The 22,279-nt window shown below is 48.6% G+C and overlaps 2 protein-coding genes across 5 annotated transcripts; one reads left to right on the top strand and one right to left on the bottom strand.

The window, feature by feature from the left end:
* Positions 1 to 1,842: 1,842 nt before the first annotated feature.
* LOC114790360 (chloride intracellular channel protein 4) lies at positions 1,843 to 9,490 on the bottom strand. 3 transcript variants are annotated; one of them, XM_028980355.1, is made up of 6 exons: positions 7,475 to 9,490; positions 4,316 to 4,425; positions 4,053 to 4,178; positions 3,254 to 3,360; positions 2,552 to 2,733; positions 1,843 to 2,474 (listed from the first exon to the last, which is right to left on the bottom strand). In XM_028980355.1, exons 1-6 carry the CDS (start codon positions 9,356 to 9,358, stop codon positions 2,313 to 2,315), a joined length of 2,571 nt encoding a protein of 856 aa, XP_028836188.1. In that variant the 5' UTR covers positions 9,359 to 9,490; the 3' UTR covers positions 1,843 to 2,312. The 3 variants fall into 3 exon arrangements, with proteins under 3 accessions (XP_028836188.1, XP_028836190.1, XP_028836189.1); XM_028980357.1 differs by lacking the exon at positions 7,475 to 9,490 and adding an exon at positions 4,897 to 7,461; XM_028980356.1 differs by lacking the exons at positions 1,843 to 2,474; positions 2,552 to 2,733 and having other exon boundaries at positions 4,000 to 4,178.
* A 2,094-nt stretch (positions 9,491 to 11,584) lies between these two features.
* Positions 11,585 to 21,927, top strand: rcan1b (regulator of calcineurin 1b). Of its 2 annotated transcripts, none has more exons than XM_028981580.1 (4): positions 11,585 to 11,857; positions 19,362 to 19,535; positions 20,758 to 20,917; positions 20,997 to 21,927. In XM_028981580.1, exons 1-4 carry the CDS (start codon positions 11,735 to 11,737, stop codon positions 21,176 to 21,178), a joined length of 639 nt encoding a protein of 212 aa, XP_028837413.1. In that variant the 5' UTR covers positions 11,585 to 11,734; the 3' UTR covers positions 21,179 to 21,927. The 2 variants fall into 2 exon arrangements, with proteins under 2 accessions (XP_028837413.1, XP_028837414.1); XM_028981581.1 differs by lacking the exon at positions 11,585 to 11,857 and adding an exon at positions 18,873 to 19,175.
* The last annotated feature ends 352 nt before the right edge of the window (positions 21,928 to 22,279 follow it).

The raw sequence follows: 22,279 nt of genomic DNA, 5'->3' as shown, positions 1-22,279 counted from the left end.
CCTGACCCTCTCATGGGCCCATGGACCAGAACCCAGGCCGTTTCGGCATCCATGGGTGCCCGGCACCTTCAAAAACCACCTCACCAATAACACGACTGACAGCAGAGAACCGTGTGTGTGTGTGTGTGTGTGTGTGTGTGTGTGTGTGTGTGATGTATGCATGTGAGACGTGTGTACACCTGGCTTTTGTGCACGAGACCCTGTTAACCACAGTGTGAACTTGCGAAACGCTGCTAACAGCCCTCAATAAAAAGCTGACGAGCATTTCCACCCCCTTCATCAATAAACGCTGGATGGCTTTACACGGACCTCCACTCTCGCTTTGGCTCCGTTTGCAATCGCCCAGCTCGTCCGGCGCCCCTTTCTTCTTCGTCCTTCTCGACTTCTCCTTGTTTGCCCACCTCCGGAGGCCAAAATTCCCCCGGCCGCGGTCGCCGTGCCGACGGCGTGTAAAGAGAGCCCTCGGGAGTCCTCGTGACTGACCTCACGCCTTTCCACCTCAATCCAGCCGAGCCGAGGGCTGCCTGTTGCCATGGCACCAGGTTCACGGCGGCTACCGTGGCCTGAGAAGTCTGTCCAATTCTACTCTCAGACCAGGGGTCAAACCAAAGATTTTGAAACATGGTCTCACCATCTACCCCACTATCTTCTGACATTTTTAATGGTCTCGCGGTATCAGAGCCCCACTGTCAGATTAATCAACGCACCACTTGCTGAACAAAGAACTGAAAGCAGTTCTATTCTAGATATCTGGTTTTAAGACCAGTACAAAAAACACACACACACTTTAATTTAATGGGGGAACCTTTCAAGTAAATCCATGAAAGCTGTGTGAACCTTTGGTCTTCTACTTACATGGTAGTTGCACTCCCTGACTCATTATCTTCCATCTACGACATGCAAAGTAGAACAGCTGTCTGCACGAAGATAGCGATGAGTGTATAGCGAAGGCTTTCACTATACACAGGTGGCAATGGAGGTAGAGAAAGGGCAAAAACTGAATTTAAAACTGAAATTTCAATGAAAAATCTCACAGGTCTGAGTATTTAAGAACAGAAAGAAGATTTGTCTGTTCTTCCACTGAGAGCATGTTAGATAGACTAACAGAACTGCTAGAAAAGCTGCCATGTGACCGTTATACAGTACAGGCAAAAAGTTCGGACACACCTTCTCATTCAATGTGTTTTCTTTATTTTCATGACCATTTACATTGGTAGATTCTTACTGAAGGCATCAAAACCTCCTTTGCCACCTGTGTATAGTGAAAGCCTTCGCTATACACTCATCGCTATCTTCGTGCGGACAGCTGTTCTACTTTGCATGTCGTAGATGGAAGATAATGAGTCAGGGAGTGCAACTACCATGAATGAACACATGTGGAGTTATGTACTTAACAAAAAGTGGAGACCTGACCTCCACAGTCACCGAACCTGAACCCAATCCAGATGATTTGGGGTGAGCTGGACCGCAGAGTGAAGGCAAAGGAGCCAACAAGTGGTAAACACCTCTGGGAACTCCTTCAAGACTGTTGGGAAACCATTTCAGGTGACGACCTCTTGAAGCTCATTGAGAGAATGCCAAGAGTGTACAAAGCAGTAATCAGAGCAAAGAAACTAGAATATAAAACATGTTTTCACTTATTTCACCTTTTTTTTGAAGTACATAACTCCACATGTGTTCATTCATAGTTTTGATGGCTTCAGTGAGAATCTACCAACGTAAATGGTCATGAAAATAAAGAAAACGCATTGACTGAGAAGGTGTGTCCAAACTTTTGGCCTGTACTGTATGTAAAGACTCCATGAGGCACGCTGGAAATCGAAACACAAAGAGTGAGACAGGTTTGAGCTGTTGAATGAGTTTTAATGAACTGTCCTTTGGAGACGTTGATAAGGCGTTAACCCAGGGTTACACAGCTCCAAGCAGAGTATAAAGAAAAAGTATAAAATGAAAAACCAAGGAAATGGATTAGTAAATATTAATCATTTTTAGAGTAGAAAACAGTTTAGTGACAACCAAATAAAGGTTCTGTGATAATTTTGAGTACAATCAGATGACCAAAAAATTAAACACACATTTTAAAGACAATTTTAAAACAAGCCAATCACAGGACAGCAAGACAGCTAGTCTCTAGTGGATATTTGGCCCTGCCATTGGTTGATGGGAAACTTACAGACTAGTAAGTGTATGGTGCAACCCCACCAGTGAGTGCACACATACGTGTACACACGCACATTTTTGTTTCTATTTTTCGATACACACACACATACAAATTTATGAGCATCAGTGCAAAGACGTCCTCCTGATTGTGTTTATTTGATCCTCTTGGCCACGTCCAGGTAGGCGAACTCGATCTCGCGGTCGGCGGGACAGGTGTTCATGAACTCCTCTCTCTCGTAGGCACGGTTCAAGTAGCGCCACACCCCCATCATGTCTGCCGGAATCTCGAACTTCCGGTACTTCCTGGCCACCACCTGCGGACAGCGGTGCTCCGATTGGTTAAAACTGCCAGAAAGAATGTGAAGTCTGTGTCGTTGTGCGCTCGCCATACCTTGATGATGTGCATTTTGGGCAGCAGGTTACAGTCGGCCAGTGTGAGGTCCGGTCCGTCCAGAAAACTGCGCGTCGACTCTCCCGGGTCGTCCATACTGTTGGCATCGATCTCCTCAGGAAAGGGCGTTCGCAGGAACTCGTCCAGCCTCTTTAAGGACTTCAGTAGAGCTTTCTCTAAAGCTGGACAAACATGCAGACAAACAAGAGTCCAGGTATTTTATTTGTCGCGTGCATAGTTGCAGCAGTACAACACACAGTGGCTGTGCATAGTTAACGAATAAAGTCATAAAAGGGGCAGTGGTGGCCTAGCGGTTAAGGAAGTGGCCCCGTAATCAGGAGGTTGCCGGTTCGAATCCCGATCCGCCAAGGTGCCACCGAGGTGCCACTGAGCAAAGCACCGTCCCCACACACTGCTCCCCGGGCGCCTGTCATGGCTGCCCACTGCTCACTCAGGGTGATGGGTTAAATGCAGAGGACAAATTTCACTGCGTGCACCGTGTGCTGTGCTGCTGTGTATCACATGTGACAATCACTTCACTTTTTTTTTTTTAGAAAATCACACTAAAACGCAAGCCAATATTTACGTTCAAGGAGAACACAGTCAGACATCAATGGGTGGTGGCTATGGATGCTGCACTGACACAATATACCCACAATGTGCCTTCATTTGCAGCAGGAGCTGACTTTATAGTTTTCCTACCGTCATTGGCATCTTTGCGTGGATTCTTGATGTAGGCAGAGAACTTGGCAAACACATCAATTCCTGCTGTGTTGGACTCTGGGTGTTTCGTCGCCAATCTGGGATACCTACACACACAAACAAACGCTCGGTCTTCATGAAGATCCTAGCTCGAAAAGATCGCCTATGATCCAGATGTCCGTGCTGCAAACCGCCAAAACTACGAATGCACTGACAAATTAAACTCCCAGAACAGCGCAAACAAATACAACCTAAAAACCACCACAATTAAAACACCAAACTACACAAATACCACAACCTCCTCAAATACCATTAAATAAGCAACCAAACATAACAAATGACCAAAACTACTATTAAGATAACAGAATTGGCAGAAAACAATGCTAAAGCTACAAATAAATAACTACCAATCAACTATCAACACACCCCATAAGAAGATTATAATCTTATAATTGCAACAACCCTAATACAAGACAGTGCCAAACTAGTCAACAAATACAACATCAAACTACTGAAGCAAACAAGCATGAAACAAACTACCAAACAATGCAACAAGTCTCTCCAGTAGCAAGTTCCAATGCGATCACAAACACAAATACTTTCACAGCAACACTGAACAAACACACTCACAAAATCGATTTCAACAACCCAAATACTACAAAAGTACATTACTGGAACTGGGCACAAAACTACAAAAACAGCTCAGACAGAAGAACACACGTTTCCACCAAACTGCCAGAACACACCTGGACAGAAACACAGGACGTGTGACACCATATGATCCTGGCGGCCCCCCTACCGTGGTGGCGTGAGCTTCTCCTCCAGGAACTCTTCAATCTTGTTCACGTCGACCTTGACCTCTCCGTTAAAGGTCACAAAGGGTGGGTTGGTACCTGGAGCAAGCTCCTGTAGATCAGCAGGCTTCCTGGGTGACAGCGCATGAAAAAAATATCGTACAGGTTGTTTTACCCCCCATCCTGCAGCAATGCATTTCTGCTCATGTGGTTGCACCAGATTCAGTGGTTTGAAACAGTAAACTGGCTGAACGCCGGTGTTTGTTACCTCTTTAGGTCAACAGTGGTGACATTAAAGATGACTCCCTTCAGCCACAGGATCATGAATAATCTCTGTGAGAACGGACAGTTTCCAATACTCTCACCATCACTGCCTGCCTGAACATACACACACACACACACACACACACACACACACAGACAAATAGACTTAGTGACTTGGGCATTTACGTTGTTCTGGCAGCCATGTGCTCTCAAGGGAACAACTTCAGTTTAGAGATAATACGAGACAACACACAATTTGTCAAATCTCAGCACTACGTTGAACAGGGAACTGTGTTACCAGCTCTGACCACAGGAGGTCCTAATTCCTATTAAAGTCTAGTTCTTTCCTATAAAAGTCTAGTTCAGAAACTGAGAACGTTTCGCTTTAGTGGTCTCCCAAGGAGATCACGGTGCGTCTTTTTCTCATTAATGTGGTCAGGTTGGAGCTCAATGGAAATCAGCATTTATCAGTACAGTCCAACTGATGAGAAGCGTCGACTTTAGATAAGATATTACACTTCCATCGAGCCGAATGTTTCTGTGGCTCGATGGAAGTGTTTCTGGCAGGAAAAGACACCATCTTACCTTGACAAAAAGCTCAATGCTGGGAAACCCAAACCTTTTCGCTGCAATATCAAACCAGGCCATGACTTCTACAATCCGCACATCTGTACACTGAGAGACAAGCACACCTGACCAGCAGCTGGCCTCCTGAAGATCCTTTCCCAGGAACTATTTTGCTCTTATTACCTGCCACAGACAGTGTTTCTATGGCCAAGTTCTCACTGCACTTCTGGGTTCTGCAGTCTGCAAACGGCTCCACTGCGGTTCTGGCGGCCCGTGGGCGTGTGTCCGGGCGGGGTGAGAGAAATGTGTGTGGACGGCAGACAGAAAGGGAAACACTCTTCTCTTTGTCAGCAGTAAATGTCCCTCGGCCCGCCTCCTGCTTTTTAACGCTCTTTCCAGAATGTTCAGAACCTCTGGACTGAGTGCATTTTAAATAATGACAGAATCCTAATCATGACATGCTCCCGCTGTAATGTGAGTGATATGAGCTTATCTGGTGGAGAGAAATGACTGTGGAGGGCGAAGATGGAATCCTGGCGCCTTTGCTGGGAAAAGAATGGCCCGATATGAACCTTCTCAAATATGCATGTCAGCACAAGCACACAAACATAAGCATGCACATATCTTCACAATGCAAACAGTTCTTCACAGTCCCATTAGAGTGCAGCAGGAATTAACGTAAGGTCCGTATGTGCTTTCCTGTGTGCATTACGGATTATGGATCTGCATGTTCAACATCCGCCATTAATTATTTAGCTCTTGGGGCCTGTTGGTAGGCAGATGCCAAAATGTGAAAGTGTGTGTGTGTGCGTGCATGAAATCATTGTGGCTGCATAAAAATGCCAGTAACTCCCTCCCCTTCGAAGAACTGCAGAACCCCAGACCAACAGGCTCTTAATCAGCTTAGAATTTGCTGGAATGCAGAGCAACTGAGATTAACCCACAAAAGGACAGAGGCGGAGAGAGAGAGTGTGTTTAATTTGGCCATATAACTCTATATTATAATGTATTTACCTTATTTTTACTCTTTTTCCCTCAGAACATGCAGCACTAATCAATAAATTATTCAATTCTCTAATGATAAGGATGATTTCTTGACAAGAGAATAATGGAGCCATGCAACTCAGGCTCCAGTTGCAGAGTAAAATGCAAAATGCAACATCAAGCAAATCGGAATTTTGAAGAATGTTGTCTCTTTCTATGTCTAGACGTGTTTTCTGGATATTCTAAAGGCGGCAACCAAACTTCAGAAGATGGCGTGTGGCCTTTCACGCTGACTCACACAAAGACCTCCTTCATGAGTGTGTGGGGCTGGAGGCATATTAGAACATTTGTTCCAGAGCTTAGAGACCCCCAGTCCGACACCACCTTCCATTCAGAGGAATGTAGCTTTGGGGTTTTGTGGGCCAGTAGATATGATCCTGCTCCGCCAATCCATCTGAGAAGCTAGAGAGACTGTGGTGCATGTCACTGTAAATCTGGCAGGAGTTTTTTTACGGCCTGTTAGTGTATTTTTACAGAAAACGTTTGACACCCAATTTGATACTGTGCTTTAGCAACATTTGTGCATAATTATTACTGGAATTTGTCATTGGACTATCGTGCTAAAAGTGCTGGTTTTACTGGTGATAATTGTAAAGGGTTTTTACGATTGCACAGTATTTTTACAAATCTTGCAACCATAGATATCAGGTTTTCTGTAGAAAAAAAAGAAACCTTTTTAGAAACCTAACATATTTTTAGGTAAACCTGTGAAAAGAAGCGTTTCTATGGCATTTCAAATATAGAATTTTCTGGTATTGCTGGCTAATATCGAACACTTCCTTCCTTCTTGGTTATGTCAGTGATATAAGCTTCCTAGGTTATATCAGTGAAAAGTTTTTTTAAAACTCCAGGTAGCATTTCTTACATTTATTCATTTCTTTACCCCAGAACACAACTGGTTTCAGATGATGTGGCCTACTAAACCGAAACCCACCGGCCCGGACTGCTAGGCTAATGCTAAATAAGCAGAATGTCACACCAAAGCTAAATTTAGCGTCATGCTAGAGGTCACATAATTAGATGGAGTGGGGCAGAGGTTTAGCAATCAGCTTCTTAATGCAATAAGATAAGGAGATCAGAACGAGATAACATACAAACTCGATCCAGGCCATCGGCACGCCGCAGTGTTTGTCTATGCATGTGCTTGGATTCGGTTAGCCAGTAAATTATCTGCAAACTGTCCTCGGGACATGTTGGTCAGGCACATCTACGGGCTGAAGACAACACACACGCCCTAGATAGACGACTGCGCCAGTGCATGTCATGCAGCGCAGCGGCGCTACGCAGCTTAGCCAAGATTCCAATCTGATGCGCTTAATTGCAGTTTCTTTGTGCTACTTAGCGCGCCTGACATCTTAAGTGATTGGACAATGACTGTTGTTGACAGGACAGTGTCAGCACCACAAGGAGGTTCTGAGAGAGCCCAGATTAATCAGCGTGATGGGACTCTCGCAGCGCACCAATAATTAGCATCGTGCCCGTCCCCTCGCTCATGTAGACAAATGCATGCGCACAGAAGCATGGGGACACGTCGTAAATATGCCCGGCGTACCTTAACGTAAAGGGAAATGTCGTACTCCTGCCCTTCAGGATTGCAGACCCGGGGCACAACCTGGGCCAGCGGACTGTCCATCCTGCCTCCTCTCCTCTCTTCCTTCTTTGGCTGTCTTCTCACCTCCTCCTGTTTTGTCTTCACTGCTGCCTTTTCTCCCTGCAGCACGCTTACCTCCGGCCAGGGCACACCATTCTCCACTCTGACCTCCTGACCTCTGCCACTCCTGGGGTCGGCCCTGTTGGCGACCTTGGCCGCGCTTCGGCAGCGGTTGTCTATGCGCTCGTGTCCCTCTGAGGCACGTCTGGCGCGCACCCACGAGGGCACGCTGTCTTCCTGCTGCCCCGCCCAGTGGCTTCTTCTCCCTAAAGACTCTTCCTTCACCATGGCGATGGTTTTCCTAAGCTCTTCTATCCCTTTCCACCCTCCCTCCGCTGGGGCTATTGGCTGCTCTCCAGTGGGCATCATTGGCTTGTCCCCTCCTGCCGCAGATCCCTGTTTACGTGTCTTGACCCCGACTGGCTCTGTAATCTCCTCTTTCTGGACTGGAACAGGGTCCTGCTTCACCCTGACCTGTCTGGACTCATCCATCCCCTCCGCCCAGGTGGCCTTTGACCACCGTTCCTCTGGACTCCTGTGGCCCAGCACTTCCACTTCCTCCTTTGAGGATCGATTTTCAGCTGTTGCTACGGTGTCCTCGTCCTCGTCCTCGTCACCGACTTCAACACCCTCTTCCAGCAGCTCCAACCCTGTGATGTCTTCAACGCCTGTTTGGTCTTTGGCACATTCTCCTTTTCCTCCACCATGTTCTGATATGGTCATGGCTGCTGATGGTGTCTGACAGCTCTTCTGCTTCTCTGCCATTTTATGGACTTGTGCGGACTTTTGCTTCTCGGAACTACTCTTTCCTTTTGATCCCACCCTCTTCTCGGCCTTACTTGTGTTTAGAGTGTCAGCGGTGGATTTTCTATCTTGTGGGGGCTTCTCTGCCTTTTTCTTCTTCTTCTTTTGTTTTTTTTCATCATCTGCCACTTCTTTTCTGGCAGGTTGTATCTCCGACCTCTGTATTTCTGGAGTTTTCAGGTCTACCACTGGACATTTTTCATCGTTAGTTGAACCATTCGGCTTCTCTTCATTCCTTTGTGACGCTGCTGTTTTGTCCTCCAGTTCCTGATCAACAGTGGATGTAGTTGATTGGTTGCTTGCTCCAGTAACCCCTCTATCTTTGTCAATGCTGACTTTGTCAGTCGTGGCCACCTCAGTTGGAGCTCGTTCCACAACCGTTTTTGCTTCTACCTCATTGACAGTGGGTGAGATGCAGGAATCCTTTTCGTCTTTTGGTATCTCTGCAGACTTTTCCGGAACGTCTTCCTGCTGCTCCTCCAAATGTTCTCTCACCTCGTCCTCGCACAATGTCACAGAGTTCTCTTCTTCTTCTTCTACTACTTCCCCGTCGACTGTTGACTGTGGTCCTGATATTGTTTCTTGTCTTTCTGCGAATTTGACACTGGGCACTTGGTCTGGAGAATCAGGAACACAAGGCACTGTCATTTCTGGCTGACCACCAACATCGATGGTGTGTCCTTCTTTCATCTCATCATCTCCTTCTGTTTTTCTTTCCAGCAGTTCTGGAGAAGTCTCCTGTACTTCTACCTCAGCAGCACCATTCACAGCAGTTAGATGGCCCATGTCCATGTCTTCGCTCACCATTCCAATGTCCTCGTCTACTTCCTCTGCCAGTTCCACCTCCCCTTCCTCGTCTTGCTCTTCCCTGTCATTCTTGCACTCTTCCATCTCCAACAGTGAGCCACCTGTTCCATCAAACATGGCTCCATTGGTGGTTAACTCCAGGCTGAGCCTCGGTTTCCTTTTAGCCTGCGCCATGGTGCTAGAAAGATGCTTGGAGAAGCTTGGTTCAGGAGACAAATGAATCTCGTTACCGGTGCCGTGTCTGATAAACACAGAGGTAACTACAGCTCAGGGGTAACTCTCTCTCTCCCAGCTTTGCTCATTCCCCCTCTCCTTTCTGGAGGATTATGGTGTGTTTCAGACCCTGATCCTCACATGACTTGCCTTGGTAAATCTCCTCCAGTGGGAGGCCAGTTGCCCCAAGCAGATCGGTTTAAGGGCCAAGTCCCGCCTTCGGCCACGGTCTCTAGCTTTACAGTCACTATACCTCCCACCGTGCTTCCACCATTCTCGACCTTGTTCTCTAAGAAAAGGGAGTTAATCACACCAACAGAGGCTCTGCTTTCAAAGTACGAAAACCATTCCCGATAGACTCATTCCAGGAGGGAGGCTAAAGATTAAAAAAAAAAAAAACACAACACTGAGCACTGAACAGGCCACGGTGATAAAGCGTGTGTAATTTGGACCAGTTCTGCTTTAAAGTAATTACTTTCTTTTTTTTGGTTTCTGTTCATGCTTATGGATCTGTCTGTTTCACCAACACAATTCTTCTGGTCTAGATGGTCGTCCATAAAACTCAAGATTTTATGTATGTGTTGCAAGACAGGGTCATGTGCGGTGTGTGATATGTTACTACAAATAACAGTAAAGTGGGTGCCCTCTTAATTTTGCGGTAGCAAGCTTTCCATTGTTTGAAGAAATATCTTCATCAACGAACCTCTTTGATGTGACGAAAGCGAGATGATACGCAACTTAAATGCAGGTCATAGCAAAATATATCATGTTAAATTGTGTTTTACAAAATAAAAACTATACCAAAATTTTCATTGACCCTGAGTGTCTACATGGGGACTGTCCCTGTAACTACTGATAGGTCGCTCTGGATAAGGGAGTCTGATAAATGCTGTAAATGTAAATGTAAATCACACACAACCTGTCAAAAAGGGGAGTGTGGTGGGCTGCTTTCAAATAAATCACATTTCATTCACACTATTCTCAGTCCAAGCTCATTATGTAACAATACATTTTCCTGGGTTGTGTGAAAATTGAGACTGGATAATTGATGGAAGATTGGTGGAAGATTGACAAGAAAAGATGTTTCCGGATTGTTTTCACCTGTGTCTGCCTGTATAAGGCCCTGTTCGTGCCTGTTCGCCGTCGGTTCATTGTTACTTGATGTCTCCCCTGTCCTGTTCACCATGTATTGTCACATCGTGCGTATGCAGGGTCACGGGGGGTTACAGGGTCTCTTCCTTAACCGCTAGGCCACCAATACAGTGATAAGATAATCTTGTTTTTATTATGAAATGTGTTTGACTAAAACATTATTTTGTTTCTGTATATTCTACTAAGTTCTTTTACTGTACTGACTGTGTTATATATAATTGCATTACTAAAAAATGAGGCTATAATTTAGTCTCGTTTTAGTCAACTAAAAATTTTAATGCAATTCTATATAACACAGTCAGTACAGTAAAAGAACTGTCATTGATAATTCTGACTAAAATAAAATGCTGAGACTTGACGAGACTTTAAAAAACGAGTCTGGACGTGACAAATACTAATAAAAACTAAAATGACAGCTTGACGAAAAGACCAGACCAAAACAAGACTTGAGACAGGCCGCCAGAAAAACGACCACACTAGCAATTTGGAGCACACTGTGTCCGCAGCTCCAAGCCATGGAGACGGCTGCACTTCATGATGATTGGCTGTTATCTGACGCTTGTGGTCATAAAGATTGCCTTGGGGTAGTGGTGACCTAGCGGTTAAGGAAGCGCCCCCATAATCAGAAGGTGCCACTGAGGTGCCACAAAGTACCGTCCCCACACACTGCTCCCCGCGCACCAGTCACTGCTCACAAAGGGTGATGGGTTAAATGCAGAGGACAAATTTCACTGTGTGCACCGTGTGCTGTCACTTCACTTTGCTCTGCTGGTGTCCGCAGAGTCAGGGCTGTGGTGCTGAAATCTGCAGTTCCTCCCTCAAACCGCGAGGGGCCGCTGTTGCACAACTTTGGTGCTTGCCGGCGCTCTGTCCCGTAACGTAATTAGGCCGAATTCCGCTCATTATTATTATCGTTGCTGCTGTTGTTGTTGTTGTTAGTATTATTAGCAGCAGCAGTGTTATTATTTCGCCGCTTAAAAATAAAAAAAATTCGCTGCCCGGTGGACGGCCGGCACCGGACGTCATCCCGAGTACGTCATCGTCCCCTGCAGGCGGCCGCGCTTCACCCCTCACCGGCCCGCTGCATGCGGGAAAGCGGGCTCCTTCCGGCGACCGGCATGCGGCCAGGCGGTGGCAGCCGGCGTCGGGCGGTCATCGGCGCCTGATCGGCTCGTTCGCGCGGCGATGCAGCGGCCCGGCGACGGACCCGCGGCGGCGGCGGCGGCGGCGGTGCAGGTGGCCGCGCTGCCCAGCGCGCTGATCGCGTGTAAGGTGGCGGAGGACGTGTTCGGCGAGCCGCGTGTCAAGGTAAATCCAGGCTAAAAAGAGCCATTTTTATTTCGCAACGACCGTGGTGTGACCTTTTATTCTAACAGCAGCGTCGGTGCGTGGGATTAAAAAAAGTCACATCTAACGGTGCGACCGGATGAGATTTTCTCATGTAAAAAAGTGACGAAGGCCCAATAAAAGCTGCTTATCAGATAGTTAGAGAGCGAAGCACCGAATTTGTGCCGGGGGCCAATCCGGTTATGTCATTAAAACCCAAACAATGGGACGGTGCTGTCAATTCTGCGTCCCTGCTGCTGGCCCAGTTACAGTGGACGCCAGCCGCGGCCTCGCCACAAGGAGACTTTCTGCAGGTCGAGTTCAAGAAGGGGCCCAAACTCAAAGCAGGCCGACAGCCACGGGGTCAGAGGTCATCTTGTAGAGCCAGAGACCCCCTGACGTTGCTCCGACGTTCTCGCAGCGTTCCTCTTCTGCGTCGTGCTGCAGCTCACTCACGGGGACCCGCTTGCCGATTGGAACCGAGGAAGAGATTTGAAATGTGCTAGTCCGCCCGTACGGTGTCAAACGTAATCGTACATGCAGCGTCTTTATTGTACGAGAAATCAGCCCTTTCTTTAAAGAAATTGTTATAATTATTTTTTTGTCCAGATTTTAGCCAAACCCTTTTGACTGGTGACCCGTGTTTTAAACATGTGATGTACGAATGAAACGTGTTAAGAGACGCAGGACCAGGGCCATCAAGGTCACTAAGGACAAATCGCACCCAGTCCACATCTAAAGACAGGACGAAAGACCCGGAAGCACGAACCAGGACGGGCCGCCACGCCTGGCGCCGCCCACGCCGCCAACTACTTAGCGTTTTTAACTAGCATTCTTCTCATTTTTAATAAATTATTATTACATTATAATAATGTTATTACATTACGTTAATACTGAAAAGAGGAATAGTCTCGCGTGTTTCGATTTCTGACAAGTCGACGAGGTTCTGCTGGTGAATTCCACAGTTTGGGACAGAATTGACCAGCGCGCATTAATCTCCTGAATAGATGCCAGCGCGGCGGCCTGCCCTACTTCCCGTCCCTCGTTCCGCAAGAAGGCAAACCGGCCCCAGATCACAGAGCCCCGCCTCCTGCCCCGCCAGCCAGTATTCCTGGGGGGCGCGGCCGCTGTCCGTCCTCGGTCGGAAAGCGGAGCCCTGCCCAGCGCTTCATCGCATCACCGCGATTCGCTTCAGCGGGACGGTGTCAGTCCCCCTGCTAACGTCATCGAAAGCGAAGATTATGTGATCGGCTCTTTTGATCTGATTTGAACCAGGGTGGATGGTAGTAGCCTAGCGGGTAACACGCTCGCCTATGAACCAGAAGACCCAGGTTCAAACCCCGCTTACTACCATCGTGTCCCTGAGCGAGACACTTAACCTCGAGTGTCTCCAGGGGGGGACTGTCACTGGATAAGGGCGTCGGGGAAATGGGTGGTAGTAGCCTAGCGGGTAACACACTCGCCTATGAACCAGAAGACCCAGGTTCAAACCCCACTTACTACCATCGTGTCCCTGAGCGAGACACTTAACCCCGAGTGTCTCCAGGGGGGGACTGTCCCTGTCACTGGATAATGGCGTCGGGGAAATGGGTGGTAGTAGCCTAGCGGGTGACACACTCGCCTATGAACCAGAAGACCCAGGTTCAAACCCCACTTACTACCATCGTTTCCCTGAGCGAGACACTTAACCCCGAGTGTCTCCAGGGGGGACTGTCCCTGTCACTGGATAAGGGCATCGGGGAAATGGGTGGTAGTAGCCTAGCGGGTGACACACTCGCCTATGAACCAGAAGACCCAGGTTCAAACCCCGCTTACTACCATCGTGTCCCTGAGCGAGACACTTAACCCCGAGTGTCTCCAGGGGGGGACTGTCACTGGATAAGGGCGTCGGGGAAATGGGTGGTAGTAGCCTAGTGGGTGACACACTCGCCTATGAACCAGAAGACCCAGGTTCAAACCCCACTTACTACCATCGTGTCCCTGAGCGAGACACTTAACCCCGAGTGTCTCCAGGGGGGGACTGTCCCTGTCACTGGATAAGGGCGTCGGGGAAATGGGTGGTAGTAGCCTAGCGGGTGACACACTCGCCTATGAACCAGAAGACCCAGGTTCAAACCCCACTTACTACCATTGTGTCCCTGAGCGAGACACTTAACCTCGAGTGTCTCCAGGGGGGGACTGTCCGGTAAATGGCGATTACTGTGATCCAGCCGCCCGCATGGAATGCGGAGCATCCCTTCTTCTCCCCGGGACAGCCCTTCTATGGAAAAGCGAGTCATGCGTGGCTTCTTTTTTTTCCGTATCTGTGTACATAACATTCTTCTGAGTAGTCATGCATTCTGGGCCCTTTTTTCCGCCCGAGCGCCGGGCCGCGGCGCTCAACCGTAAACACGGATCCGTGACTCAGAGCGTTCCGCCTGCAGATGATCCAAAGAAACCAAATGGCGTTATGGGCCATTTTCCATTGTTGGGTTAAGCCTAGTCCTGAACTCGAAGAGATGTTTTTAAATGGAGCGTCTAGGATTAGGCTTAAACCGGCAACGGAAAAACTACCCGTAGGACCGCGGGGTCTGTGGCCCGAGCAGAGGCGATGGACGGAGAGGTGGTCCTCGTGGTCCGCCGTTCGTTCTGTCACGTCCACATCAAAATGCCTGCTGTGTTTACTCGTTAAATTTTGCACCGCCAAGAGCAAACGGAAAGTAGGTTTATTCCGAAGACAACGGCGTCCGGCGTTTCGAATTTCTTATTGGTCGGTGCCAGAATTCTGAATATAAAAATCCTGGATTTGGAAGGTGGAAGGTTCATATGATCTGCTTACATTTCTGATGTGGATCGAAACATTTCTCTGTATTAATATGGAGGCGGTGGTGGCCTAGCGGTAAAGGAAGCGGCCCCGTAATCAGAAGGTTGCCGGTTCGAATCCCGAGCCGCCAAGGTGCCACTGAGCAAAGCACCGTCCCCACACACTGCTCCCCAGGCGCCTGTCATGGCTGCCCACTGCTCACCAAGGGTGATGGTTAAATACAGAGGACACATTTTGTTGTGTCACCATGTGCTGTGCTGCAGTTTTTTTTTTAATACGAGGGGAAATGTCGGCGGAGACCATTCCTGCGGTGGATGCCGGCGCGCTTGAACATCATGAGCGCGTCCGAACCTTGCCCATCCGGGGTGTGTCCGGCTCCGCTGTTTGGATTCCGATGTAGAAAAAAAACGCTTGAAAGTCAAAGTGCAGGGAATTAAGCAAAAGTCCATTCGTCACCCCGACCGGCTGCGGCGCGGCGCAGAGTCTTTGCCTTTTAAGGCCGAACGCCCGGCCCGCCTCCTTCGCACCAACCGCGGTCGCCTGCCCGGGGTGAAGGTGAGGCTTTTTAAGGAGACGCCAAAAGCTGTCGGCTAGCCGCGTATTAGCATTCATGAGTAACGCTATACCCGCCGCCAGGTTACCAGACGGAAAATATTACAACACACACACACACACACAGTGGATATCAGAGCTGTGAAATGCAGGTTCAAACCCCACTTACTACCATTGTGTCCCTGAGCAAGACACTTAACCCTGAGTGTCCCCAGGGGGGGACTGTCCCTGTAACTACTGATTGTAAGTCGCTCTGGAAAAGGGCGTCAGGTAAATGGGTGGTAGATGACCCAGGTTCAAACCCCACTTACTACCATTGTGTCCCTGAGCAAGACACTTAACCCTGAGTGTCCCCAGGGGGGGACTGTCCCTGTAACTACTGATTGTAAGTCGCTCTGGATAAGGCTGGCTAGTCAATGCCGTAAATGTATGAAATCAAGGTACCGTACACACAAACACGTGCCATTTCACCTCTTTGAAACGGCACATTGGTGCCCTAACTGTGCTGTAAATGCCGTGATATTTTTTTCCACGCGAGCTGCCCGTCGAGCCGCTTATTTTTGTCCGGTGAGACGGGCCGATGCGCTGAAACAGGAGGAGAGGGTGGCCGAGTGACAATAGGAGGGTGTGTGTCACCGGATACGCCGCTGCTTTTTCGATGACCTCAGCCTATTGCTCCCGTACCTGGATGCCGCGGCCGGAATACGTTTGTTAAAAATATCTCGCTGGAAAAAAACAGCGTATTCAGAGCGGCGCTGCTGAGGGCCGATCCTTATCGGCCGAGGTCACCTTCAGCTGAAATGAGTTCGGGCGGCAGTTACCATTTCCAGCATTTACCTGACGCCCTTAACCAGAGCGTCTTATAAGTGTCTTGCTCAGGGACACAATGGTAGTAAATGGGGTTTGAACCTGGGTCATCTACCACCCATTTACCTGACGCCCTTTTCCAGAGCGACTTACAATCAGTAGTTACAGGGACAGTCCCCCCGCCCAGGGACACTCAGGGATAAGTGTCTTGCTCAGGGACACAATGGTAGTAAGTGGGGTTTGAACCTGGGTCATCTACCACCCATTTACCTGACGCCCTTTTCCAGAGCGACTTACAATCAGTAGTTACAGGGACAGTCCCCCCCTTGGAGACACTCAGGGATAAGTGTCTTGCTCAGGGACACAATGGTAGTAAGTGGGGTGTGAACCTGGGTCTTCTGGTTCTCAGGCGAGTGTGTTACCCGCTAGGCTACTAGCACCCTACCAGTCGAAATGAAGGCCGATCGCTCCTCCATGGAGGTCGAGGTCTTCTTCAATAAAATATATTAAGTTCATAGTGCGCTTGTAACGCTCCACACATGGAATAAAGTATTGTAATTAACGCAGGAAACCGGAAGCTACCCTTGTCGCGAACACAGAGGCAGAGTTGGACAGGCATCGTTGTTCTTCAGCATTGAGGATTACGGCGTTGGGGACGTTGGGGACGTTGGGTCGGGCTGGAATCGGAGGGCAATCGTGACCGTAATTCCGGACGGGGCGAATCCGCATCCTGCTGAAATAACGCGGCCGGTGAATTGCAAGGACAGGGAGCCTTTCGGGGACGTTGAGGTGAAAGTCTAAAAGTGGCCCGGTCCTGATCTCAATCCCATTAGGAATCCGGTGCAATCTGCCCGGAGGAACGGGCCAGAAGCTTCCCTGAGCCCCGGAAAAAAGCTGCTTTTACCTCAGCGTTTTAGTGTGTTTAAAATGGCGTTCCATTATTAAAAAAGGACATATGAACATTGTGGACTGCTGGCCCATGGCAAGCTTGTTTTTGTTTTTCAGATAAATAACCAATAGTATTTTTTAAGATGCACATTGTGAAGTTGTTCAAGAATATTCGCTTAAAACTATTTCATCAAAATTTTTTATTAAATTGTTTTTAGTGATGCTGCTTTATTAAAAGCAACGTGGGCGTGGCTTGTGCGTGACTGACATCATATTTCGAAAAAGCTGGCCGCTGGACGTTGCTGCTTCATTTACATTTACGGCATTTACCAGACGCCCTCATCCAGAGCGACTTACAATCAGTAGTTACAGGGACAGTCCCCCCTGGAGACACTCAGGGTTAAGTGTCCTGCTCAGGGACACAATGGTAGTAAGTGGGGTTGGAACCTGGGACTTTATGGTCTTCTGGTTTGCAGGAGAGTGTGTTACCTGCTATGCTACGAGCACCCAAAAATATGACTAAACTTTAAAATGGCTGTAAAGAAGGCAACTTTAAAGAGGACATTTCTGCGATCAGTACAGCACGTGACACACAGGAAGTCCACGACTCGTGACAAAATGTCGCTGGATTGGGGTTGATCGATCTGATGAGCAGCACCAGGTAGCGTTTCAGCAAAACAATCGTAATTTAATGCAAGGAACGCGTGTGCCATTAATCCAGGTGGTAGTAGCCTAGTGGGTAACACACTCGCCTATGAACCAGAAGACCCGGGTTCAAACCCCGCTTACTACCATTGTGTCCCTAACAATACACTTAACCCTGAGTGTCTCCAGGGGGGGACTGTCCCTGTAAATACTGATTGCAAGTCGCTCTGGATAAGGGTGTCTGGTAAATGCCGTAAATGTAACTGCAGTTAAAATGCACAATGCCAAAGAGTAAAATTAAAAAACGTGAAAATCCCTTTTTATCCCACAATTTATTATTCTGTGAGAGTGTGCGCGCCCCTCCTTCGACTTGTCTCCTCCCTTTCTGCACAGGACTGTCGTTTCCCTGAGCGGGAGGATCCGTGCGGTCCCGTATGTTTTCGGCTCGCCGGTTATCGTCTGATCGGCGCGGCCCAGTGGAAACTGCTGCGTTCACCGAAACCCGTCCTGCCGTTCCGAGCTGTTCTGGGAGGAGTTTAATATCTGATGAATGTGTGTGAGCAGGCACATTTTTTTCGCCGCTTGTTATCTGACTGTGTGTGTGTGTGTGTGTGTGTGTGTGTGTTCTGATACCATGTGCTGCGATCTGTGGCCTCATCTCCGCCCGATTTTCTTACCACTCGTTTGTTTCTGCCCTGCTGCGTTTTCCATCTCTCTGTTTGCATACCGCATTTACTTTTTCCACTCTGTCATGTAGACATGGAGTGACCAACACACACACACACACACACACACACACACACACACACAGACTGTACAGTACGCACTGTGAGATGTACATGATGCACACACAGGTACATGTAGTGCAAGTAGCTGTTTGAATGGAAACTGTGTGTGTGTGTGTGTGTGTGTGTGTGTGTGTGTGTGTGTGTGTGTGTGTGTGTGTGTGTGTGTGTGTGTCACCAGCTTATCTCTTCTCGTGTGTCTCGGTACGCCGCTGGCCGACAGTGAAAACCCGACGTCAGGCGTGGATAAAAATACGGCGTAAGGGACCGGCGCGTCCAAGCCGGCAGCAGGTGGGCCGGGGGCTCGGCGCGGTGGAGGACGGGGGGGACGCTCGGTGGCGAGGGACGGGACGGGACGTGTGTGCGGGGAGGGAGAGTGGAAAAGGGAGCCGCCAGCGTAACAGATTAAGCCGCTCTGTATTCGGCCTGCCGGATGATGTCATTTATTTCCAGCCCGGTGACGCCGGGGGGATTATGTGTGCGAGAGGAGGAGGAGGAGGGAGGACGAGGGGGAGGGGCTGAAGACGGGAAGGACTCATATAAGACGAGGAGCGTCTCAGGGTTCGTATATGCGTGTGCGCGCTTTTTCTTCCAGAAGGGCCTGTTGAAGACACTGGGACATCAGGACATCTTTTCTTTCGCCTTCGCTGCACCCGAGGGACTTCAGGAGACTTAATACTCTCTTTCGCACCACCTTTCGCTGCGGATCCGCCTTGTCGGTTTTCCCGCCGCCATGCACCTGAAAATGACCAAATGCAGCCGCTTCTGCCTGGTGGCCTCGCCAGTGGACCAGGAGGTGTTCTGTAGGCCCGAGGTCCGGGTAAGGAGCCGGTGGCACCGCGGGGTCACGCGGGGTCACGCTGGTCGCGCGTCCCGGGTGTTTTGTTAATCCTTATTAGCGGGCCCCGCGCAACCTTCAGGAAATGGCGTTCACGGCGTGAAGTAGACGCGCGAAGCCGGGCGCTGGGCGCTAATCCTGCTCCGCTTCTCCGTCTCTCCGTTACAGGCCAAGTTTGAGGCGCTGTTCCGCGCTTTCGATGCCAGCGCCTCGTTCCAGTTCTTCAAGAGCTTCCGGCGCGTGCGCATCAACTTCGCGGAGGCGCTGGCCGCCGCCGAGGCCCGGCTGAAGCTGCACAAGAGCGACTTCAATGGGAAAGAGATGCGCTTGTACTTCGCGCAGGTAGGCCGGCCGCCTCATATTAAAACCGTATGTATGTATGTATTTAGAATTGCTGAGAATAAGGTGGTAATTCTCACACCGTTCCTTTGGTTCCCCTCAGGTATCACGGTATATTGCCGTGTCGGTTGAAGAATTCAAATTGCATAAGAAATCAGGCAAACAACAAATGAAATGGGTGGGGTGGGGTGGGGGCATCATCAATAAATAGAATAAGGGAGAGCAGGCGATCGCGAACATTGCAGGAACGTTTAGAGAACGTGCGTGGGGAGGGATACATTGGTTATCAGAGGAGCGGAACTGACCGTTGACTCGAGCTCTGTAGGCTCCGCTATGGTCGTTTTTTTTTGGGCCTGTATTCATTTTACTTTTATTCTAGTCTTTGCGTCAAGCTGCCATTTTAGATTTTATTAATCTTTGTCACGTCCAGACTCACTTTAGTCTAGTCACGTTTCAGTGGACTAAAAGTCTGAGCATTTTAGTCAGAAGTATCCATGACTGTTTTAGTCTAGTTTTAGTCAATACAAAATTATTTTTGTCTTTTTTTTTCATTTTTTTAGTAATGAAGTTCTATTTAACCCAGTCAATATAGTACAAGTAGTACAACCTAGTAAAATAGACAAAAAAAGTCACACAGAATTTAATTTCAGAATTAAAACAAGGTTATATTATTATTATTATTATATTATTGTTACCTTTATGGACTCGAGAATACTCGGCATCTATTCCAGACACATTTTCTCCGACCGCATTTTCTCCCAGGAATCCATCAGACGTATCCGGAAATCTAAGTAATGCCACAAATCAGGATTAAGGAAGTGACATCATCTCTGGGAGATGCGGGACACAGAAATAGAACGACGTGATTAAACGAGAGGAAATAAAGTCTCGTCAAAAGAGACATTTAAGTTTTTGTATAGCACATTTAGTCTTGTTTTCAGTCGTCAATAATATTACATGATATATTCCGTTATAGTTACAGTCACATGACCTAAAAGGTTCATTTGTGAAGCTATTCCGTCATAAATTTTGTTGACGAAAACAACACTGGGCTCCGCCCTGTCACAAAACGGATGCATGCTTAGTGAACAACTACCTGCTGAGCGCTACTTTTTGAGTTGTTGAAAGTTGAAGCGTGTGCATTACCAGGTCGGTTATAAATAAGGTCGGTTTAAGATGGGCCCCAGGCTCCAATAAGGCCCTCCTCTGCCTCCACTCTCCGCAGTCGGTGCACATCGGCAGCCCCAGCCTGCAGCCTCCAAAGCCGGACAAGCAGTTTCTCATCTCTCCGCCCGCCTCTCCGCCCGTGGGCTGGGAGCAGGCGGCGGACGCCGAGCCCGTCGTCAACTACGACCTGCTGTGCGCCGTGTCCAAGCTCGGCCCAGGTACCCATTCTACACCCGTTTCGCGCCCCTCGTGGCCGGCCGGCACACTCTTGACATGCTGTCCGCTGCTTCGCCACAGGGGAGCACTACGAGCTTCACACGGGCACCACCACCACGCCCAGCGTAATCGTGCACGTGTGTGAGAACGAGCCCGACAGCTCAGAGGGCGAGGCCGAGGCCGAGACCGAGGAGGGCAAACGCGCTCGTCCCAAAATCGTCCAGACCCGCCGTCCGGACTACACCCAGAGCGTCAACCAGTGAGCACCCACCAGTGGTCAGACGGATTTCGGACGCCTGGTTGACCTCGCTGGGGTAACTTGTAGTGCATGGGGACATGAAATTCCTCATCCCACACACCAGGGGGCATTGCAGCTGAGTCGCCAGCCTTCTCCGTACCTAATGTTCCAATGTGGTCTTCATCTCTCTTCACGTGGTCCAGTCTGTGGCAGAAACCTGACGAATCTCGGGCATGGCCGCGTGTCACGCCAGTCATTGTCATTGTGCTGAGGAAGGTGACTGTAAATCGTGGCCAGATGTCTCTCTCTCTCTCTCTTTCTCTCTCTCCTGTTGTGTTGTGACTGACTTGTGTACAGTTGCGTTAGTGTGTGGCTTTTGTCGTCTGCGGGGCCCGCGTCCGCCACCGTCACCTTGTGTCGTCTGCATCCATCCTCGCCACGCCCCTCGGCGTAGCTCCGCCTCCTTTCTTTCCACCCGGTTCTGAACAAGACCTCCAGTAGAGATTGCCAGCCTGACATCATTACGAAAATGTGCACTTTAAGAGGGAAGCCTTAATCTTTAGCGCGCTACGTAGATAAGCGACGTAAAGTAGGCGATTGTATTCCACCGTCATGCTGTACATACCGAATTTAGTGAACATGAGATCAGCATTATGTAGCTCACTTTTTGTAACGTATCACTGTTCATTTGAAGTAATGATACCTGGCCTGTACATGTCAGGTTTTAAGGCAAAATAAAAATGACTTTGACCAAAGGGACGTTTGTGCCCATTAGAATTTTGTTTCGTCCTTGCTGTACGGAACTCACTGAAGATGGTTGTAGTCAAACGCTGAGGTTTAAAAACTCTACATTCATGTTCTAGGATGAAATACACGGACCCAGATGTCATTCAGAACAAGGTCATGTGACCTTGTGACGAACAGAGAAAATAAGGTGGGAATGATGCTATTGTGAGGTCACCAGCAGGAAGACCTGGGTAAAGAGTGATTAATTAATAAAGTCTGCACAGAACCAATCAAGGCACAAATGAAACCCAGAAGATAAAAATTTAAATACAAATTGTACCTGAACAAAGAGCTCAACTAATATTAAAAAAAGTATTTCATTCACATTCTTGTCTACTAA

This window comes from Denticeps clupeoides, chromosome 5 (assembly GCF_900700375.1).
Source record: "Denticeps clupeoides chromosome 5, fDenClu1.1, whole genome shotgun sequence".
NCBI classification, from domain to species: domain Eukaryota; kingdom Metazoa; phylum Chordata; class Actinopteri; order Clupeiformes; family Denticipitidae; genus Denticeps; species Denticeps clupeoides.
Note: the sequence above shows the minus strand (reverse complement) of the source record. Positions and strands in the feature narration are given on the sequence as shown.